Source organism: Diuraphis noxia, unplaced genomic scaffold (assembly GCF_037042655.1).
Source record: "Diuraphis noxia isolate RWA-SAM2 unplaced genomic scaffold, SU_Dnox_SAM2 contig0001, whole genome shotgun sequence".
NCBI lineage: Eukaryota > Metazoa > Arthropoda > Insecta > Hemiptera > Aphididae > Diuraphis > Diuraphis noxia.
Window position 1 is genome coordinate 15,671,537 of NW_028301711.1, and position 19,627 is coordinate 15,691,163.

At 28.5% G+C, this 19,627-nt stretch overlaps 2 protein-coding genes across 2 annotated transcripts; both read left to right on the plus strand.

The window, feature by feature from the left end:
• The first annotated feature begins 2,214 nt into the window (after positions 1-2,214).
• Positions 2,215-5,723, plus strand: LOC107167536 (uncharacterized). The gene is made up of 2 exons (XM_089216560.1): positions 2,215-2,944; positions 3,060-5,723. Exon 1 carries the CDS (start codon positions 2,230-2,232, stop codon positions 2,629-2,631), a length of 402 nt encoding a protein of 133 aa, XP_089072686.1. The 5' UTR covers positions 2,215-2,229; the 3' UTR covers positions 2,632-2,944; positions 3,060-5,723.
• A 2,655-nt stretch (positions 5,724-8,378) lies between these two features.
• Positions 8,379-12,141, plus strand: LOC149059923 (zinc finger MYM-type protein 1-like). Its single transcript, XM_089217117.1, has 2 exons — positions 8,379-9,051; positions 9,182-12,141. The coding sequence occupies exons 1-2, from the start codon at positions 8,853-8,855 to the stop codon at positions 11,734-11,736; spliced, it is 2,754 nt and encodes a 917-aa protein (XP_089073243.1). The 5' UTR covers positions 8,379-8,852; the 3' UTR covers positions 11,737-12,141.
• Positions 12,142-19,627: the final 7,486 nt, after the last annotated feature.

A 19,627-nucleotide genomic window follows, 5' to 3' on the forward strand; every position in this document is an offset into this window, starting at 1 on the left:
ATCTTATTTACTGCGGTTTTAATACACCGAATCGATCAATTGTTGGTAATTTTTAATAGATGTAAAATAAATTGTTAAGTTATTATTAATTATAATTAATTATAAATAATCCTTTAAATAATTACCTATATAAAAAACTGTTTAGCAAAAAATAATCGAACTAAAATCTTGCGTACGCTAATAGTTATAGGTAGGTACATGGTAATTAGTAATTACTAATTATGAGTAGTAGAGTACACAATATGTGTTGATATTAATATTTATTTATTTTTGGACTTTTTACGCCTACTTTAAATTTAATTCATCTTATTAGTTATTGCTTATTGTAGCTAGGATTTTAATGGCCTAAAACAGGGGCGGGTCCAGCCCAAGATTATGGGAGGGGAGGGCGAATATTTACGTACAAAATAAAATATCTAATAAAATATAATATGTGTGCAAGCGCGCATATATGTGTTCAAAAATAACTTACACGAAACAATTAAGTTAAATACAACTTTGTAATCAATTGATAATAAAATGAACGTATTACGTCCACACACCTAATTCTTATTATTATTATTTATAGTATGTAAAATAAAACTATACTATAACTAGTATAACTTTACAAGATTACAAATGTATATACTAAATTATAAGAATAATAGATAAATATAATATATATATTTGTGTAGGTACCTATACAATAATTGTCGTGGTCGCGCCGTCATCGACAGTTTTCTGAGAAAAAATAACCATTACTTTGCTAAAAATGAACGAAAATAAAATCCGAATACACCGTTGAAAAGAAGACATTTCACTAAATAACCACGTAGGTATTTAAACATTTTAAACGGAAGAATTGCTCTGATAACCGAGTAAATTATAAGGCCATATTGCCTTAAAGATGCCTATACAAATTGACAATTTTCGACTAGTGACTACCCGTCGACCGCGGCACTCAACGTGTTAAAATTAGTTTTGATTCTTTTTACTGGGCATTTTTCCTAAACAAAACACAGCTTACGGCGGGGGGGCGCCCCCTCCGCCACCCTACTGAATCCACGCCTGACCTAAAAACTCTAATAAATTAACTTAAAAAATGTACTTAGATGAGTGAAAAAAATGTATTTTTAAAATATTAATAATTATAATTTATGAAGAAAATAGGTATAAATTTGACTTGTGAATTTAACCGCTTCCTGGTATAATTATTCTGAAAAATCAATAATCGTACTCACTACTAAAGCTATTATTGTGTACGGTATACCTATATAGTTTAGGGTTCGTTCGATATGTAATCTTATCTTACTTATTTTTATATTACTTTTTCAATATAATATATCAATGGACTGGAGTAGGTAATAATATAGGCCTATAGGTACTAATTGGGATTACCTTTACAACACATATTAGAAAAGCTTAAAATAAACTAAAATTAGTTAAAATACAAAAAATGAACGTAATATTTGTAATATTACGTTAAAATGACCTTAAAAATTCAATAAAATGCATTTAACACAAAAAATGTAAAATAAAAATTACATATTCTAAATTGTTATATCACGAAACAAATTTAGTTTTTTGATAGAAATGTGAAGCACTTAAAGAAAAAAAATGCAAGTCACCAAAATACTAGCTCTATTTTTTGATAGCGGTGTCTTATAAAGCTTAAATTATTTTGTTTATAGTCGTTCTAATTTTATCAAAACAGAAAAGGTACATATTATTTAGATGCTATATTTCATTTGTGATCGTGGACCACAAATAATGACAAGCTGGGCAGTTGAAGACCCCTGATGACTAATATAGCTGCAGTGGCATATTTGATTTAGTTGTAGGGGCCGGGGATGATACTAAAATTATTATACACGAGCTTAAATTGTACCCTATTTATTTTACAAAAAACTGTTTTTTAGTTTTTTTTGTGTCTGATGTAACTTTTCTAACAGAAATGATCATAAATATTCAATTTCAAAGAGATTTCTGGTAGCATGTTTAATCTTGATTGTACTTTTTCTATATAAAACCAATAATTATTCAAGTCACGGGGGAAGTGCGATCACCTCCATCGCCCCTCCACCCACAAATAAGTGACTGTGGTCTGTGAATCTGTAATATTATAGACACAATAGACACTATAGACAATGAACAATGAACGATGATTGATTGTACAATCTTTAATCATGCTATCGATTGATAATTGGCGATAATCGATATGGCACGACAATCGCTATCGGATGTGTATCGATGTTTGTTATAAATGTGAATACTCGTAGCGTCGAACAAAATATTATGTTGAATCCACCACAAGATTCGCTTCTCGTTGGTCACCCTACGACGGTTGGCACTACCGACCGCGTCTGGCGTCATTTCACGGCGTCCATGTCGATGTGGCATTGTGGCATTATTGATTATTTCGCGGCGTCTTTGTCTACGTGGCATTGTTTTGCGGCGTCTGCGTCCTGCGCGCTTTGTCGACGTGGCATTATTTGGCGGCGTCCGCGCGTCTGTGTCGACGTGGCATTATTTGGCGGCCGTCTGCGCGTCTGTGTCGACGTGGCATTATTTCGTGGCGTCTGCGCGTCTGTGTCGGCGTGGCATTATTTCGCGGCGTCATTGTCGACGTGGCATTATTTCGCGGCGGCTTGACAGCATCCGGCAGCCGTAGGCTTTGTAGCCTTCGCCCTTCAGATACAAACAACAGAGCCGACGGAAAACATGGCGTGCTATCCACGCTTTTGTCTCTCGTGTAACGTTTTCTGCATTGTCGTTTAGCGGTTGCTCTCCGCTTGCCAGTTTCCGCCTGTCGTTTATTGTTCTTTAAAGCCCGTCATTCGTTTCGGACCGAGGTGGTTGTTATACAATTGATTATTGTATTACGACTACCTTGGTCCGATTTTGGATTGCTAAACACTTATGTCCGTGTGCGGAATCGGACGTCGTCAAAAGTCGAAACAACAAAGTAAGTGTTTTGACGTTTTGTCTTTGTAACGTTACTTGTAATTATGTTTTCTTGGCGCTCAACTTGAATGTTTAATTATTGTGTCACTAATAATGTGTTTATTATTTGTTAACAGATTATCAATAAATCAATCAATATGGACGGAAGAAAATTCAAGATAGCAGCCAAACCAACAATAACACACTCAATCTCAAAACTAAATACTAATTCATTGTTTTCATCATCATCTGCCGTGGTCATGGTAATTAAATCATAGACATATCCATTTCCATGTGCGTACTCAAAGATTTAACCGCTCCGATCCTGTAGCAGCCTCAATCCAAGATTATCCATTTTTATATACGTATTCCATGCAGTCTGAGTACTAAATTGCCACTGCCTTGGCATTTGTATCTATATCCGGAGGATAAAAATATCTGTGCCAAGGCCGGGGTATTTAGACTGCTTGGAATACGTGTATAAAATGGTTTATCCTTGTCGTTGTAATATTTCATCAAAGGCGCCACTTGCTTAGAACTATCATTAAATCATTTGAAATGTTATGTACATGGCAACTGGAGCTGTAATAAGATATAATTATTACCTATTCTTACTAACAAATAAATAAAAATACTGTTTTCTCTAACTTCATAATAATAATATATTTCCTTAATTTAAATACTTTACAAATTATATAAATTTGATGAACATTTTTTATGTACAACTCTTAAAACTTACTGTTATTTTTTTTTTTTATATTTGTAACATTTAATCTTAAGCAAATCCGTTTTCATGTACGTTCTTCAGAAATATAATCACTCTAATCCTATAGCAGCCTCAATCCAAGATTATCCATTTTTATATACGTATTCCATGCAGTCTGAGTACTAAATTGCCCCTGCCTTGGCATTTGTATCTATATCCGGAGGATAAAAATATCTGTGCCAAGGCCGGGTTATTTAGACTGCTTGGAATACGTGTATAAAATGGTTTATCCTTGTCGTTGTAATATTTCATCAAAGGTGCTACTAGCTTAGAACAATTATTTAATCATCTGAAATATTATGTACATGGAAACGGGAGTTGTAATGAGATAATATAATTATTACCTGTTCTTACCATCAAATAAATAATGTTGTTTTCTCTAACTAAATAATAACAATAAATTTCCTAATTTAAATACTTTACAAATTATATAAATTTGATGAACATTTTTTATGTACAACTCTTAAAACTTACTGTTATTTTTTTTTTTATATTTGTAACATTTAATCTTAAGCAAATCCGTTTTCATGTGCGTTCTTCAGAAATATAATCACTCTAATCCTATAGCAGCCTCAATCCAAGATTATCCATTTTTATATACGTATTCCATGCAGTCTGAGTACTAAATTGCCCCTGCCTTGGCATTTGTATCTATATCCGGAGGATAAAAATATCTGTGCCAAGGCCGGGTTATTTAGACTGCTTGGAATACGTGTATAAAATGGTTTATCCTTGTCGTTGTAATATTTCATCAAAGGTGCCACTAGCTTAGAACAATTATTTAATCATCTGAAATATTATGTACATGGAAACGGGAGTTGTAATGAGATAATATAATTATTACCTGTTCTTACCATCAAATAAATAATGTGGTTTTCTCTAACTAAATAATAACAATAAATTTCCTAATTTAAATACTTTACAAATTATATAAATTTGATGAACATTTTTATGTACAACTCTTAAAACTTACTGTTATTTTTTTTTTAATATTTGTAACATTTAATCTTAAGCAAATCCGTTTTCATGTACGTTCTTCAGAAATATAATCACTCTAATCCTATAGCAGCCTCAATCCAAGATTATCCATTTTTATATACGTATTCCATGCAGTCTGAGTACTAAATTGCCCCTGCCTTGGCATTTGTATCTATATCCGGAGGATAAAAATATCTGTGCCAAGGCCGGGTTATTTAGACTGCTTGGAATACGTGTATAAAATGGTTTATCCTTGTCGTTGTAATATTTCATCAAAGGTGCCACTAGCTTAGAACAATTATTAAATCATCTGAAATATTATGTACATGGAAACGGGAGTTGTAATGAGATAATATAATTATTACCTGTTCTTACCATCAAATAAATAATGTGGTTTTCTCTAACTAAATAATAACAATAAATTTCCTAATTTAAATACTTTACAAATTATATAAATTTGATGAACATTTTTATGTACAACTCTTAAAACTTACTGTTATTTTTTTTTTAATATTTGTAACATTTAATCTTAAGCAAATCCGTTTTCATGTACGTTCTTCAGAAATATAATCACTCTAATCCTATAGCAGCCTCAATCCAAGATTATCCATTTTTATATACGTATTCCATGCAGTCTGAGTACTAAATTGCCCCTGCCTTGGCATTTGTATCTATATCCGGAGGATAAAAATATCTGTGCCAAGGCCGGGTTATTTAGACTGCTTGGAATACGTGTATAAAATGGTTTATCCTTGTCGTTGTAATATTTCATCAAAGGTGCCACTAGCTTAGAACAATTATTAAATCATCTGAAATATTATGTACATGGAAACGGGAGTTGTAATGAGATAATATTATTATTACCTGTTCTTACCATCAAATAAATAATGTTGTTTTCTCTAACTAATCAATAACTATAAATTTCCTAATTTATATACATTACAAATAAATAAATATGATGAACATTTTTTATGTACAACTCTCAAGAGTTATTTTTTTTGGATATTTGTAACATTGAAACAAAGTTGTAATAAAATTAATTTTCTGTCCATACTAATTTGATCTTGTGTTTTTATTATTCATTTATACTTATACTGCAATTGAACAAAACGTTGTTGGCCGTTAGCCCAACAACAATTTATTATATTTATTACATTTTATTGACTAAAGTTTGATATTTTAAAGTTAAAAATATCTATGCATGTGTGTTATTGTTTTGACAGTATATATTAGGGATGTGCCTGTTTAACTAGGTAAAAATAGAAAAATTCATGAAATTGGATGTAAATATTTGACTATACATCAATATTGTTGGTTATAAGAAATTAGCAATTACAAAAAATAAGTAAAAGCTCGCTGATTTGCAAACCTATCATATTTATTTACAATGTGTAATATCGCTAAAATAAAATTATATAAGGAAGAGTAAGATAAAAATATAAAAATTTGATACGAATAACAAAATTATTGATATTGGTTAAAGGTTATTGTTATTAATAGTAGTTATTGTGTTTAAATAAATGCTAGACTAATACCAGGGCACGAGGCTTGAATGAATACTGGATTTATTATAAGTTATTTAGATTTGTGAAATTACCTTCCTCCTGATTGTCGGAGGGTTCTTGAGGTTGTGATTCAAGAATAATTAAGTACACAGTAATAATAAAATATTAATTATTATAAAAATTTAATATATATAATACAATATATAAAATTATATAAGTATATAAATATTGATGTGCATGCACCTTATCTTATTCACAGTTGTATTTGAATGCACAGTTGACGGAATAAGATAAATAAAGGTTTTTTATTAAACACTCAGATTAAAGGAAAATAACACTGTTAAATTTCGATTTAAAAAAGGAACAGTCCAGCGGTCGCTCGCAACGTCTGGTGTCGAAGTGTTTTTAGGTGCTCATGCACTGATGAGAGGAGACGACGTGGTTAAGCCAGCCGGAGTTGCAGGCAGCTCCGTCTAAGGCCTCTGCGTTTCCAAAGATTTACCATTATCCTTGGTGGCAGAGACCCTCATTGATCCATCCCTTGTCTCTGGCAGCACACAAAAAAGATCACACGTGCGGCGACACATTGTCACAACCACGTCTGGGTTCCTACGTGACCAGACAATCCAAATTGTTCCTTCCATCAATGATTAAATGAATTTTTTGGGGATTAATGGTTATCTATGTGCGACAACTTTACCATTATTTATTTTATTGAATAAAAATAATAAATATACAATCATGATATGTGAATGTTAGCATATCATTACAAATGGTATAGATTTTAATAAATAGTACTATTATGAAATAGTATTGATATTTTAAGTCTATAGTCTACCACAGCTTATTTTGATAAACAATATTATTAAATTGTAATAAAATAGAACAATTTTAATAAATAATTTTTAACTAAACAAACAATAATAATCATTTTGAAGATTGTTAATAATATTTTTACTTGTATATTTGATATATAATATAATGTATAATGTATAATATTTGTATCACTACTTTTATCTTCTGGTTAGGAATTATGTACACATCTAACTCGCTTTGGGCAAATCTACATTTATATTTTGATGAGATTATTAATATTGCACAATATTTTGTAAATCTAGTGAGCTTATATAATTACATATTATACTTATAGATCCATTAAAAGAACGATTATGAAAATATAAGTTATATAAAATTTTATTTATTGTTATTTATGTTTTGCTACTATAGTTGCTTAACATTAAGATAACACATATTATTAATTTTGCATAAAATAGGATTTTTTTGTACATAACAACACTTTTTTTTTTCTTTAGAGAAGAGAATATTACAAGATAGTGTGTAGGCTCAAAACAAACAGGCATACTTCAATACTTGTATAATTTAAAATAATATTGTCATCAAGTGATACATAAAATTGTAAGTTGTATTTTATAAAAAAATGAAATACAATAATTATTATATTATTTCTTAAAACTATGAACAGTAGATCAGTCCATAAAAGTATGTAATATTAGTATATTCATTAAATATTTTTATATTATTTTATTATACATTTATTTAAATAAAATAACATAACCATAATTTTTTCAGCTCTAAATACAATTGATAGTTGTATTAAATGATTATTAATTTGGTATATAATTAATAAACTATGTATGTAATAATAGTGTCAAATAATAATTTCTGCCACAAAAACAAAATAATTAATGAGTAATGATAGTCTAATATACACCGTGCCACTGGGCACTGGGCAGATATATAACAATAGCACACATTTTGACATCAAGCAATAAATGCTAATAAATTAAATGTATTGATAAATACTAACAATAGTAACATGCTAATATAATATTATAATATAACTAAGGAATACATAAATGCAATACCTAACATAGTATATCAATATTATTTAATTATTATCCAGGTATTCGACTAAGTTAAAAACGTTACAATTATCAAAATTCTCAAAGAAGTGAGTACGTTTTTTTTTTAAATCAAAACAACGTTTAAAAAATGTTTGATAAAATTATTAATAATTTTAGCTCTTTTATATATATATAAAAAAAAAAAAAACAAGTGACATTCTGTAATATGTTACATTTTTTAGCGGACATGCTAATCGTTTCATTCACAGTCATGACCATGAGAGATAGTATTTAATGATAATTTGAGTAAGTACCCACTTTTGATGAAATAGGTACAGGGGCGGAGTGGCCCACCGGGATACCGGGAAAAATCCCGGTGGCCTGGAAGCCAAATGGCCCGTTTACCTAAAGTATAGATAATAATAATGTAGAGTAATGAAAAAATTTATTTATCTATATATATACGAAGACGAAATCAAATTTAATTATAAGTATACCGTATCTAATATACGCACGTATATACCCACTTCAGTTCAGTTCACACTATCTATTTTTATAACTTTCGCTGTAGCCTTCTATGTCTTCGACACGGAGTATTATGTCTATATTATATTATATCTGTGGTCTACGACAATATCTTATCGGTTTATCGCCTCGCTATACTATCGAATCAAATGTACATTACTATATTTTTTCGTTATTTTGTCATTAGATAAAATACGTTGCGAGTGGTAACTACATTTATATTTCATACGTATTAAAAAGTTTTGTTTTTAAATATTATATTCATTTCAACCTAAAATATTTCTCATCAAAATGAGCGATAATAAGAAAAGAAAAGGTGGCGCTGAAAGAGAGAGGGAAAAAAGTAAAAAGTTATTGATGTTAAGTGGAAAACAATGTATGAGATTAGATTCATATTTTGGTAAAAGAAATCCAGTTACACTTTCAACGGATTCGGAAAATATCTCTGATCATAATGATTTATCATTTGAAACGGATCATACTTCCCAAGGTAAGCTTATCAAATAAAATTATTTTTTTATATAGGTACCATATAAGTTATAAATTATTTAATAAATTTTAAGTTATAACAAAAAAAGTAAAAAGTTTACCCCTTGACCACCCTTTTTTTTATTTAACAGATATTAACGAGTTTACTAACGATGAAAAAATATTAAATTCCGAAAATAGTAGTTCTGCTCTAATGCAACTTCAACATGACACTCCGGTTATCAATCCAGAAAAAAACGTAGAATTAAACAAATTTAAGAAACCAAATTCTCATAATTTAAAGTACTTTTTTCAAATTCATCCGGTACAACCGTCTGATGATTCAATTTTACCATTTTCGAGTAAAAAGGTATTTTTTCGTAACAACAAATTAAATAGGAATTGGTGTACATACAATGAGCATTCAAAACAAATATTTTGTTCCGTTTGTTTGGCTTTTTCGACTGACAGTAATGCATTTACTAATGGTATGAGTGACTGGAAACATGTTTACCAGCGTATTTCAGAACACGAGGCAAGTAAATGTCATATGCAATGCTCTGAAGCTTATTTTATGCATGTTCAACAAAAAAATATTGAAAATTTATTATTAGTTGACCAAAAAAGAATACAAAGAGAAGAAGTTAAGAAAAATAGGGCAGTACTTGAGAGAATTATTGAAGTTATCAAGGTTATTGGAAAACGTGGTTTAAGTATACGAGGTAAAAATAATGAAGCTGCTTATTTACTCAATGACCCTATCTTAGATCATGGCAATTTCCTTGAAATGATTATATTATTAAGTAAATATGACGCTGTTTTAAATGAACATTTGAATAAAATTATAAATACGAGCGAAAAAATGCATAAACATGGATCTCAAGGGCGTGGAAGTTTTGTTACTCTTTTAAGTCACTATTCAATAGATAATGTAGTTACATCAATCTCTTCATTAATAAAGTCTACTATTTCAAATCAAATAAAACAATCAGATATGTTTTCTGTTTTGATTGATACTACCCAGGATATCTCGGTGATAGACCAGTGTTCAATTGTACTAAGGTACGTAATAAATGGAGAAATAAATGAAAAATTAGTCGCTGTTAAGTGCTGTACTGATTCTACAGGGGAAGGTATGATGAAGTTATTACAATCTGCATTATTTTCATTAGACATAAACATTACTCGTTGTATTGGGAATGCTACAGATGGTGCAGCTAATATGCAAGGCATGTATAAAGGTTTTACGTCTTGGCTTAGCAAAACAGCGCCCGAACAAGTTCATGTTTGGTGCTATAGCCACGTTTTAAACCTGGTAATATGTGACGCTACAAAAAACCCAGTTAAAGTAGCAACGTTCTTTTCTATCATTAATTCATGTGCCGTATTTTTTAAAGAATCATACCAGCGTATGAATATTTGGAAGTCAATAAGTAATAATCATCACGATAATATTCGAAATAAACGTCTTCAAATCATCGGAGAAACGAGATGGACCGCAAAGCAAACAGCCCTTAACAGAATTTTTGGTACTTATGATAAATTTGACGATGCTTTGTATACAGAGTTGATTATTTGTCTATCTAAAATATCTAATAATGAAGGTTTTAAGCCCGATATTCGATCTAAAGCTAACTGTTTATTGTCATCATTATTGAAGTATGAAAATATCCTCATTGCACATATGTTTATGAAAATATTTTCTATAACAGGTCCCTTATCAAGATACTTGCAAACAAGTGGCTTAGATTTATTAAAATGTCAACAAATGGTCGAAGGCACTTTAAAACAAATAGAAAAACTCCAACGAGATATGGAAAATATAAAAATAACATGTGATAAGTTTATAGAAAAGGCTCAACGAATTATTGATTTAGAAATTGAAAATACTGAAGATGAAAAAAATAAGAAAGATTTAGAAATGTGTGATATTCAAGATCAGTTTGAAAATAAACGTATTCAAAGAAAGAAAAGGATGTCTACTTATGAAACGGAAGATGAACCAATAATTAATGCTGCAAAAAAATTTGAAGTTGAAGTTTATAATAAAGTATTTGATGCTATTATACGAAGTATGACTTCAAGGTTTATTAAAAATAATACATTATACTTTGATCTTTCTCTATTATCGCCAAACAATTTTGAATCATTCAAAAATGGAATGCCGAGTGGTGCATTATCTACATTATCTTTGAAACTTAAACCATTTATTGAATGTAACAATGATGTTGAACAAATTAAAAGCAGTTTATGTGAAGAATTATTACATTTTTCTAGCTCATGGGAATTTTTAAAAAAATCAGTAAATGACGAATATAATATGATATATTGTGAAGATAGTGAAAATTCTGATGACAAAGAAGATTCAAATTCATGTAAAATAAAGCCATGCAGAAGTTGTCAAAATTGTCCTCTTTGTTGTTACAAGGCCTTAATTAAATATAGTTTATTTTCTAACACATATCCAACTTTGATGTTGGCATATCAATTCTTACTGACATTACCCGTAACACAAGTTGCGTGTGAAAGATCATTTTCAACACTGAAGTATATAAAAAACCGATTAAGAAGTACGATGAGCAACGAACACTTAGAAAATTTCATGTTAATGGCAATCGAGAAAAAAACACTAGTCGAACTTAACAATGACGAAATAATAAACTCTGTTGGAGAAAAGAGTAAATTATTAAACAAATTATTATTGTAAGCATTGATTAAGTAGGTATGTTATGAGTAATGTTATAAGTTAATGTTAATGTTATAAGTAAAACAATTATTATAATTATATCTGAAGCTAAAGTAGTTTATTCTTTGTAAGTTAATATATTTATTTTAATTTTATTAGAACATATTATAGGTATAAAAACAATAATGATTTATTATTATTTTGGTTTGTGTATTTTTATTTCGGTTTTATAGTTTTGTTAATAGTTTTATCTGTAAAATACATGCACTGTTATATTGTATTTTAGTACCTACCTATTTGTTGTTTGTCTGCCTATATATATTTACATACAAAATTAGATAAAATACAATTTTTAATCAGGAATTGAAAATTTTGAGTGGCCTGGAGAAAATTAATTTTCCTGGCCTGAATTTTTTTCCCACTCCGCCCCTGAATAGGTATGTAATTTGTTCCACGTCTAAATATTAACTTTGTTAATCTACATTACACCTTCAATAATTAAAATTATTGGAATTAACCTCATAAATTTACTGAGCGTCTGAGCTCACATATTTTATGGCACATAAATGTGAAGAACAATATCGACAAGACGACAATTTGGATGATTAAAAAAATATAGATTTTAATATTCCTGGTTTTTACTAAGTTTATTATTACCTAATTTAAGTTACAGACCAAATATACTTAATATGTAGAAAGTAAAAAAATTGTATTATCTATGCCAAATTTTTATTGCAGCATGTAAACTTAAATTAAAAAGCTTGATGAAACGATGGTATGTGCAATACAAATATTCTGCCTTTTACTTAGCCTAGGTTAGTTTGAGCGGAGATGTTGCTTCACATTAATTATTAATCTTCACCAAAAATTAGTTTAACTTTCTATTCGTCGTGACAATAAACTTTTATATACTTATGAAAATGTATTTAACTACGAATATATTTAGGTACGGATTTCTATTTGAATACGCAATATTATAATGCTTCCAAACTATTTTAACTAATTTTAAAAATAGTTATGCGTTTTCTTTATTCCGCAATACCGAATAAAAAAATTTTAAAAATATAAAGCACGGAAATAGTGTGGACGAAAATGACGCCTAGCTGAGATGTCGCCCTCCTTTTTTAATTCAAGGCTCAAGGCTCTCACTAGGTAATGTACGCAGTGGAGATCTTTCATTTATGCATGGTGTTGTTTCTTAAGTTTTGTTTAAATAAAAAAGTAATATTAACTAATACGCTATGAATCTACGATCACAGTCCACAGCGTATCAACGTAGATTAAATTTGTTGTGGTCGCTGTGCAGAACCACAAACTTCCGTACTATACTACTATTCTGTAGGTAGACCCGTAATTTTATTGAAGTCTGTGTGCAGAGCACGACGATCTGATTCATAATTATTATTATTTAAATGACGTAGCACGTTCGTTACAACCTTGAGATGGTTTTGAGATGTAAAGGTACCCATAGGCGTAACAAGGGGGGACTTGGGGGGGCTAAGCCCCCCCCCCCCAAAAAAAAAAAAAAAACAACATATTTTTGCCCCCCCTGTCAAAAATCCTAGTCCCACAATCGGAAGCTACGTTTTTAAACTTAATTATCTTTTTAAATTTTAAATATCTTTTTTTTTATTAATATCTTGGAAAAATATTTATTTTTTTGGTTATCAAATTGTTGTGTAATGACCCTGTGACGTAATACGTATCATTTCGTGTATTTTTAACTATATAAATACTACTTAGAAGTTGTCAATAAACTAAACACAAAAATTGACGTAAAAGACGTAAGATTATTCGTAAAAAAATGTTATAATAATAATGTTACTATTTTAATGTTAACCTACCTCAATACCACATTTTTATAATTTGTTTTATACGTGCCATACACGATACACACTACAAAAAGTATAATAATAAAATAATGTTATGATTTAAGGAATAAGTATAGGGGGGTGTGGGGAGCAGAGCCCCCCACATTTTATATATATATTAAATATGTTAGTGCTTCAGCCCCCCTAACTTTAAGGTCTAGTTACGCCTATGAAGGTACCTATACCAGTTACCTTAAAATAAAATAGAAAATTTCATTCGTATGAATTTAAACACGAAATTAATTAAACACACAGTCGTAAGATCGATATAGACCTTTGATTGATATTCAGGGCCGTATTAAGGGACAATGTATGGGGGGGAGCAAACATAAATATGACGCCCCTAATTCAGTATACGCCTTTTTTTACAAGTAAATAACCAAAAAAAAATTTTCTCGCTACGCTCGAACAAACATTAATACTTACAAAAAACTTTATGCTTACCTAATAATTAGTCATCTACTCTCCCTATTGTCTTATACTATATATTTAAACACATGAACCAGATACAATTTATACATATTAATACATTATTACATATACTACATGTCTACATATCATTATTAATTTCAAACTCATGTCTCTTGGTATCTGGTATATTCTATACCTAGCTATGAATTATTGTAATGATAAACGACCAAGGAAATAGGTATACTATGTTTAAAATTTTAAATATTATATAACAATAACATTACTTATCCTAAAAATTTACAAAGTTCAAAACTTTTGTGATTTCTTGTATAAATATATAGTATAGATACAAAATATGATAGGAAATTAAAATACACAAATAAATACATCATGTCTTTAAATTATTATTATTATTATTGTTTGCTTTATTTAAAGTTTTTCTTGCGAATTTTTACAGATAAAAATGTTTGAATAATATCAGACCATTCTATATTTCTAAGAATATCATTTTCAATACATAATAGCGTCAAGGAAGAAGTTTTGTCTTGTGAAAGTGTTGATCGTAGGTAATTTTTAATTCTTTAAAGGACAGAAAATGATCGCTCACCACTTGCATTAGAACATGGCATACATGCATATATTCTTAAGACAATTAAAACATTTGGAAAAGTTAATGCCAAAGGGGAGTTGGATAGTTTTTGGAATAAACCGTTTATTGTTAAATCTTCTTTTGAAAATATTCAATAATACCTATATATACTAATTTAATTTTAGAAATTATTAAAAAACTTTAAAAAGCGTTCCAATTGAGACCAATTGGCAGTATTATATTTATATAATTAAATAATCAGTTACTTTGTAAAAATACAATTGAAACAATAGTTATAAAATATACACTTACCTTTAACTTAAAATAGTTTTATAATTTCTCCGTTTTTTTGATCAATTGTTCTTCACGTTCTTTTTTTTCTTTAGATATTCGTCTATATTGGGAACCGCTTAACCTTTTACGTTTTAAGTTATTAGGCATTTTAAAAATATTTTGATCGTACGGTTTATTAGTATAACACGTGATTAATAAACGTAACAGTACGTCATCACTATTCACTACACTGACTACACTGTCGTCTGTCGAGATCGTCAACTACTCACTACTCTACTCGTCTATCAAGACTATGATATTATTATTATAACGATAAAAGTTTTAACAATATTGAATATTATAATCGAACAACAAGCTACAGATTTGCAGTATTGCAGTAGTAGGTACAATGGTACATGACAATATCGAATGCGGGTAGCTCCGTGTCCCGGCGGTTATAACATATCTATATACATATATATATATATAGTGAATAGTGATTAAAATAAAAATAGTACGATTAATACGTCAAATACTAGGTATTACGAAAACAAGGTCTAAAAACAGCGTTCTCTCCCAATTAATAAGTACCGAATATTAGATTCCATTACGATATTATATAAATATTCCGACAATTGACATCGTAAATTCTTAAACTAAAATAATTAATATTTATTCTACTAAATATTTTTTTTTTATTATATTACAAACAACATTATCGACTTTTTTTTGCCGCCCTTAAATATTTGGACGCCCCTGCCGCCTGGAGCATCTGCTCCTTTTGCCCCCCCCTTGATGCGCCCCTGTTGATATTTACTATCTTCTCTAAAAATGCTAGGTGCTTTTCCCCTAATTATACATGGATTCTTTTAATTATGTATGGTGCCTTGATATACTATATTCTAATTAAATTTCTAGTTTCTTTTGGATTTGCATTGTCGTTGAATTTGCATTGTGTGAATAGGTAAAAACAACTATAAAAAACCTGTTATTTAGGCTTTACACGTCCCCACGTATTGATAATCATTAACACCTACATTTTATGTACCTATTATCATAAATTATTCTTATTGTTTAATACAGGGTGTCCCACAGAGATCTGATAAATGAAATAACTTTTGTTCTAATCAATATTTTTAAAAAATTTCTTTTAAATATAATTCATAGACACTTGCGCTACATTTTTTATTTTTAGATTCTGAACGAAGTGATGAATATATTGATTTTACAATGATGTGTTTTTTTTTTTTGTGTCTGTGTACAGCATAACTAGTCGAAATAATGCTTCGATTTCAAACTTTGGGGGTGGTTTCCGATGTAAAATTGAAGATCCTTGGTGCATTATAGAGGTCAAAAGTAAACATTTTCCAAAATTTTTCAAAAAAATCGAGAATAACAAAAAAAAATGACAGAAAAACGGGAATTTTTACGCAAAATCAGTTTTCGACCAAATCGATTTTTTTATATGGTTGTAATTCAAAAAATAATCACTTTAAATACTTGAAATTTTCACCAAATGTTTATGTTAGTGTTCTCTATATACAGTTTAATTTTCAAAAATTTTTGACTTTTTTTGAGTAATTTATAGACCACTGAAATTTACACTTTTTTTGAGAATTTTTTTTGAAGTGTCATATCAAAATAATTAATTATTTCTGAAGTTTGGAATTTTAATGGATAATATATGGCATAATTGTAAGTACGTAATATACTCATAAGGACTATATGGTATACGATCGATTACAGATAGGTAGTACTTAATTTGTTCGATTTAGAAATTTTCATAAGTCTAGGGCTCGGAACTTAATAATGCACTTAAAAAGTGCTAAATAATAAATATGCATGCACTTATGTACTTAAACAAATACAAATTGCTTTAAAAAGATTCAGTTATTTTCATAAACACAAATGTTTTAGTAAATTACACTCATACTTAATACTCTTAGGATTTTGGATTTGATGTACCTTTTTTTACTTAAAAGTAGAAATAAAATGTTGAAATAATACAAATATTAGTAAATCTTAATTTTTATTTCTGAATACAAGTTCCTGGTATTATAATCATAAAATAAAATAAAATGAATAAATGGTGGTACTTATTTAAAGTATGTGAATAAAATTAATCGTATTTTAATAGCTGATATTTCTATAGAAAATTGTGTATAGTATATAGTCATAGTGTATATGTGTATAGCATATACCTGCAGTGTTGGGTAAGTTACTTTTTAAAAGTGACTAGGTGACGTTAGAAGTTACAAAATAAAATAGGTAACTAGATTACTTGTTAGTTACTCAAGTACAAAAGTAATGTGTAACATTAAATTTTTTTACTCAAAAGTAGCAATGACTTTACTTCATTGTTATATAAGTTTCATTAAAAAAAATCTAATTTAAATCAATCTTTTAGATTCTGAACGAAGTGATGAATGTATTGATTTTACAATGATGTGTGTTTTTTTTTTTTTGTGTCTGTGTACAGCATAACTAGTCGAAATAATGCTTCGATTTCAAACTTTGGGGCTGGTTTCCGATGTAAAATTGAAGATCCTTGGTGCATTATACAGGTCAAAAGTGAACATTTTCCAACAGTTTTCAAAAAAATCGATTTTTTTAGATGGTTGTAATTAAAAAACTTATCACTGTAAATACTTGAAATTTTCACCAAATGTTTATGTTAGTGTTCTCTATATACAGTTTAATTTTCAAAAATTTTTGACTTTTTTTGAGTTATTTATAGAACACTGAAATTTTCGACTTTTTTGAGAATTTTTTTTGAAGTGTCGGTAAAAAAATGTTGGACGACCAAAAAAACTTGAAAATTTAATACAAGGTTCCTTATGAGTTTTTCTTATTGTAGCTAAAAAAAATTAAAAATCGTAAGTCACAATTTTTTTTAATAAGCTTTTATAGTTCAAAATTTTACGAAATCTGTCGAAAACGCGAAAATTTGCAAGTAATTTTGAAGTTGAAAAATCATAAAATTTTTTGCGTTTATAACTAAGGATTAAAAATACAACACTAAGTTCTCCATAAGTTTTCCTTCAAGTAGGCTATAGAGAAAACTCGAAGTATCATTATAGAAAAAATTTTAAGTGCGTTTGAATTTTAAATTTTTACGAAATAATAGCGTAACGATAACGATTTATCCTGAAACGATTTTAAATATTTGTTATTATTCAAAAAGTATAAATCCTAGATACTTGAAAATTTTACCAGTTATTAGGATTGGTATTTTCTTTACATGATTTAATTTTATTGACGACTGAAATTTTCAATTTGTCTGAAAATTTTTTTTTGAAGTGTCGATAAAATTTTTTTGGCCCTATCAAAATACTTGAAAATTTAATACAAAGTTCCTCATAAGTTATTCTTAAAGTGATTAAAAAATTATAAGAATACATAGGCACAATTTTTTTTATAAGCGTTTATAGTTCAAATATTTATAAAATCTGTCGAAAATGTGAAAATTTGCAAGTAATTTTGTAGCTGAAAAATCATAAAATTTTTTGTGTTTATAACTAAAGATTAAGAATACATCACTAAGTTTTCCATAAGTTTTACTTCAAGTAGCTATAGAGAAAACTCGAAGCGTCATTATAGGAAAAATTTTAATTGCGTTTGAATTTTAAATTTTTACGAAATAGCGTAACGATAACGATTTATCCTGAAACGACTTTAAATATTTGTTATTATTCAAAAAGTATGAGTCCTAGATACTTGAAAATTTTACCAGTTATTAAGATTGGCATTTTCTTTACATGATTCTTACCGGTTCTTTTGGTTATAGCAGTAATAAATAAAAATAAGTATTAACTTATAGGACTATATATGCGTATATGCCACCAGTCCCTAAAGTATTCAAATTTTCGTGCTACACACATAGTTCCAAATCAGTCAAATCTAAATTATACATAGTACGTATCAAAATAATAATATGTATTTACAACCTTTTTATATAAAACTCATTTTAAGGCTTCTAACACATTTTTACAATAGCAGGTGAAAAATAAAATAAAAATATAGTCACAATTTTTATTTACGAGCTTTCAAATTTTGAATTTTGACAACATATGTAAAAATCATGAAAATTCGTAAATTATTTTATGCTAGAAATTCATAAAAAAATTTCCTTTTATATCTAAGATTTGAAAATTTAATATAAGGCTCCTAACATATTTTTACAATAGCAGGTGAAAAATAAAAGAAATATATTGGCACAATTTTTTTTTACAAGCGTTCAAAGTTTGAATTTTGACAACATAAGTAAAAATCACGAAAATTCACAAATTATTTTAAACTAGAAATTCATAAAAATTTTTCTTTTTAAATCTAAGATTTGAAAATTTTTAATAATCTATAATATATCCTAGACAGATAAACTGTCTTCGTTCAGAATCGTTTTTCGTATACAATATGATATAATAATATCATTGGATTCAAATTTAATTCCATCCATTACAGAAACCCACTTGTAACCTAGCTACTATACAGCAGAGCGACATCCACGACTTACTCGCTTTTTATTTTTATTTTTTAATACTGAAAATAAAAAACTTAAAAATTGATAAAATTTTTTTCGAAATATTAAATATAGCCAATTTGTAAATCTGATTTTTAGAAAAATTTATATGGTAAAAACACTTATTTAAGTCAAATGGCTGATTTTTTACAATTTTTTTAAATATCAATATTTTCGTTAAGTAAATTATAGTAATTTATAGTTTATAATCACATATTATTAAAATAAATGCAATATAAAAAATAATTA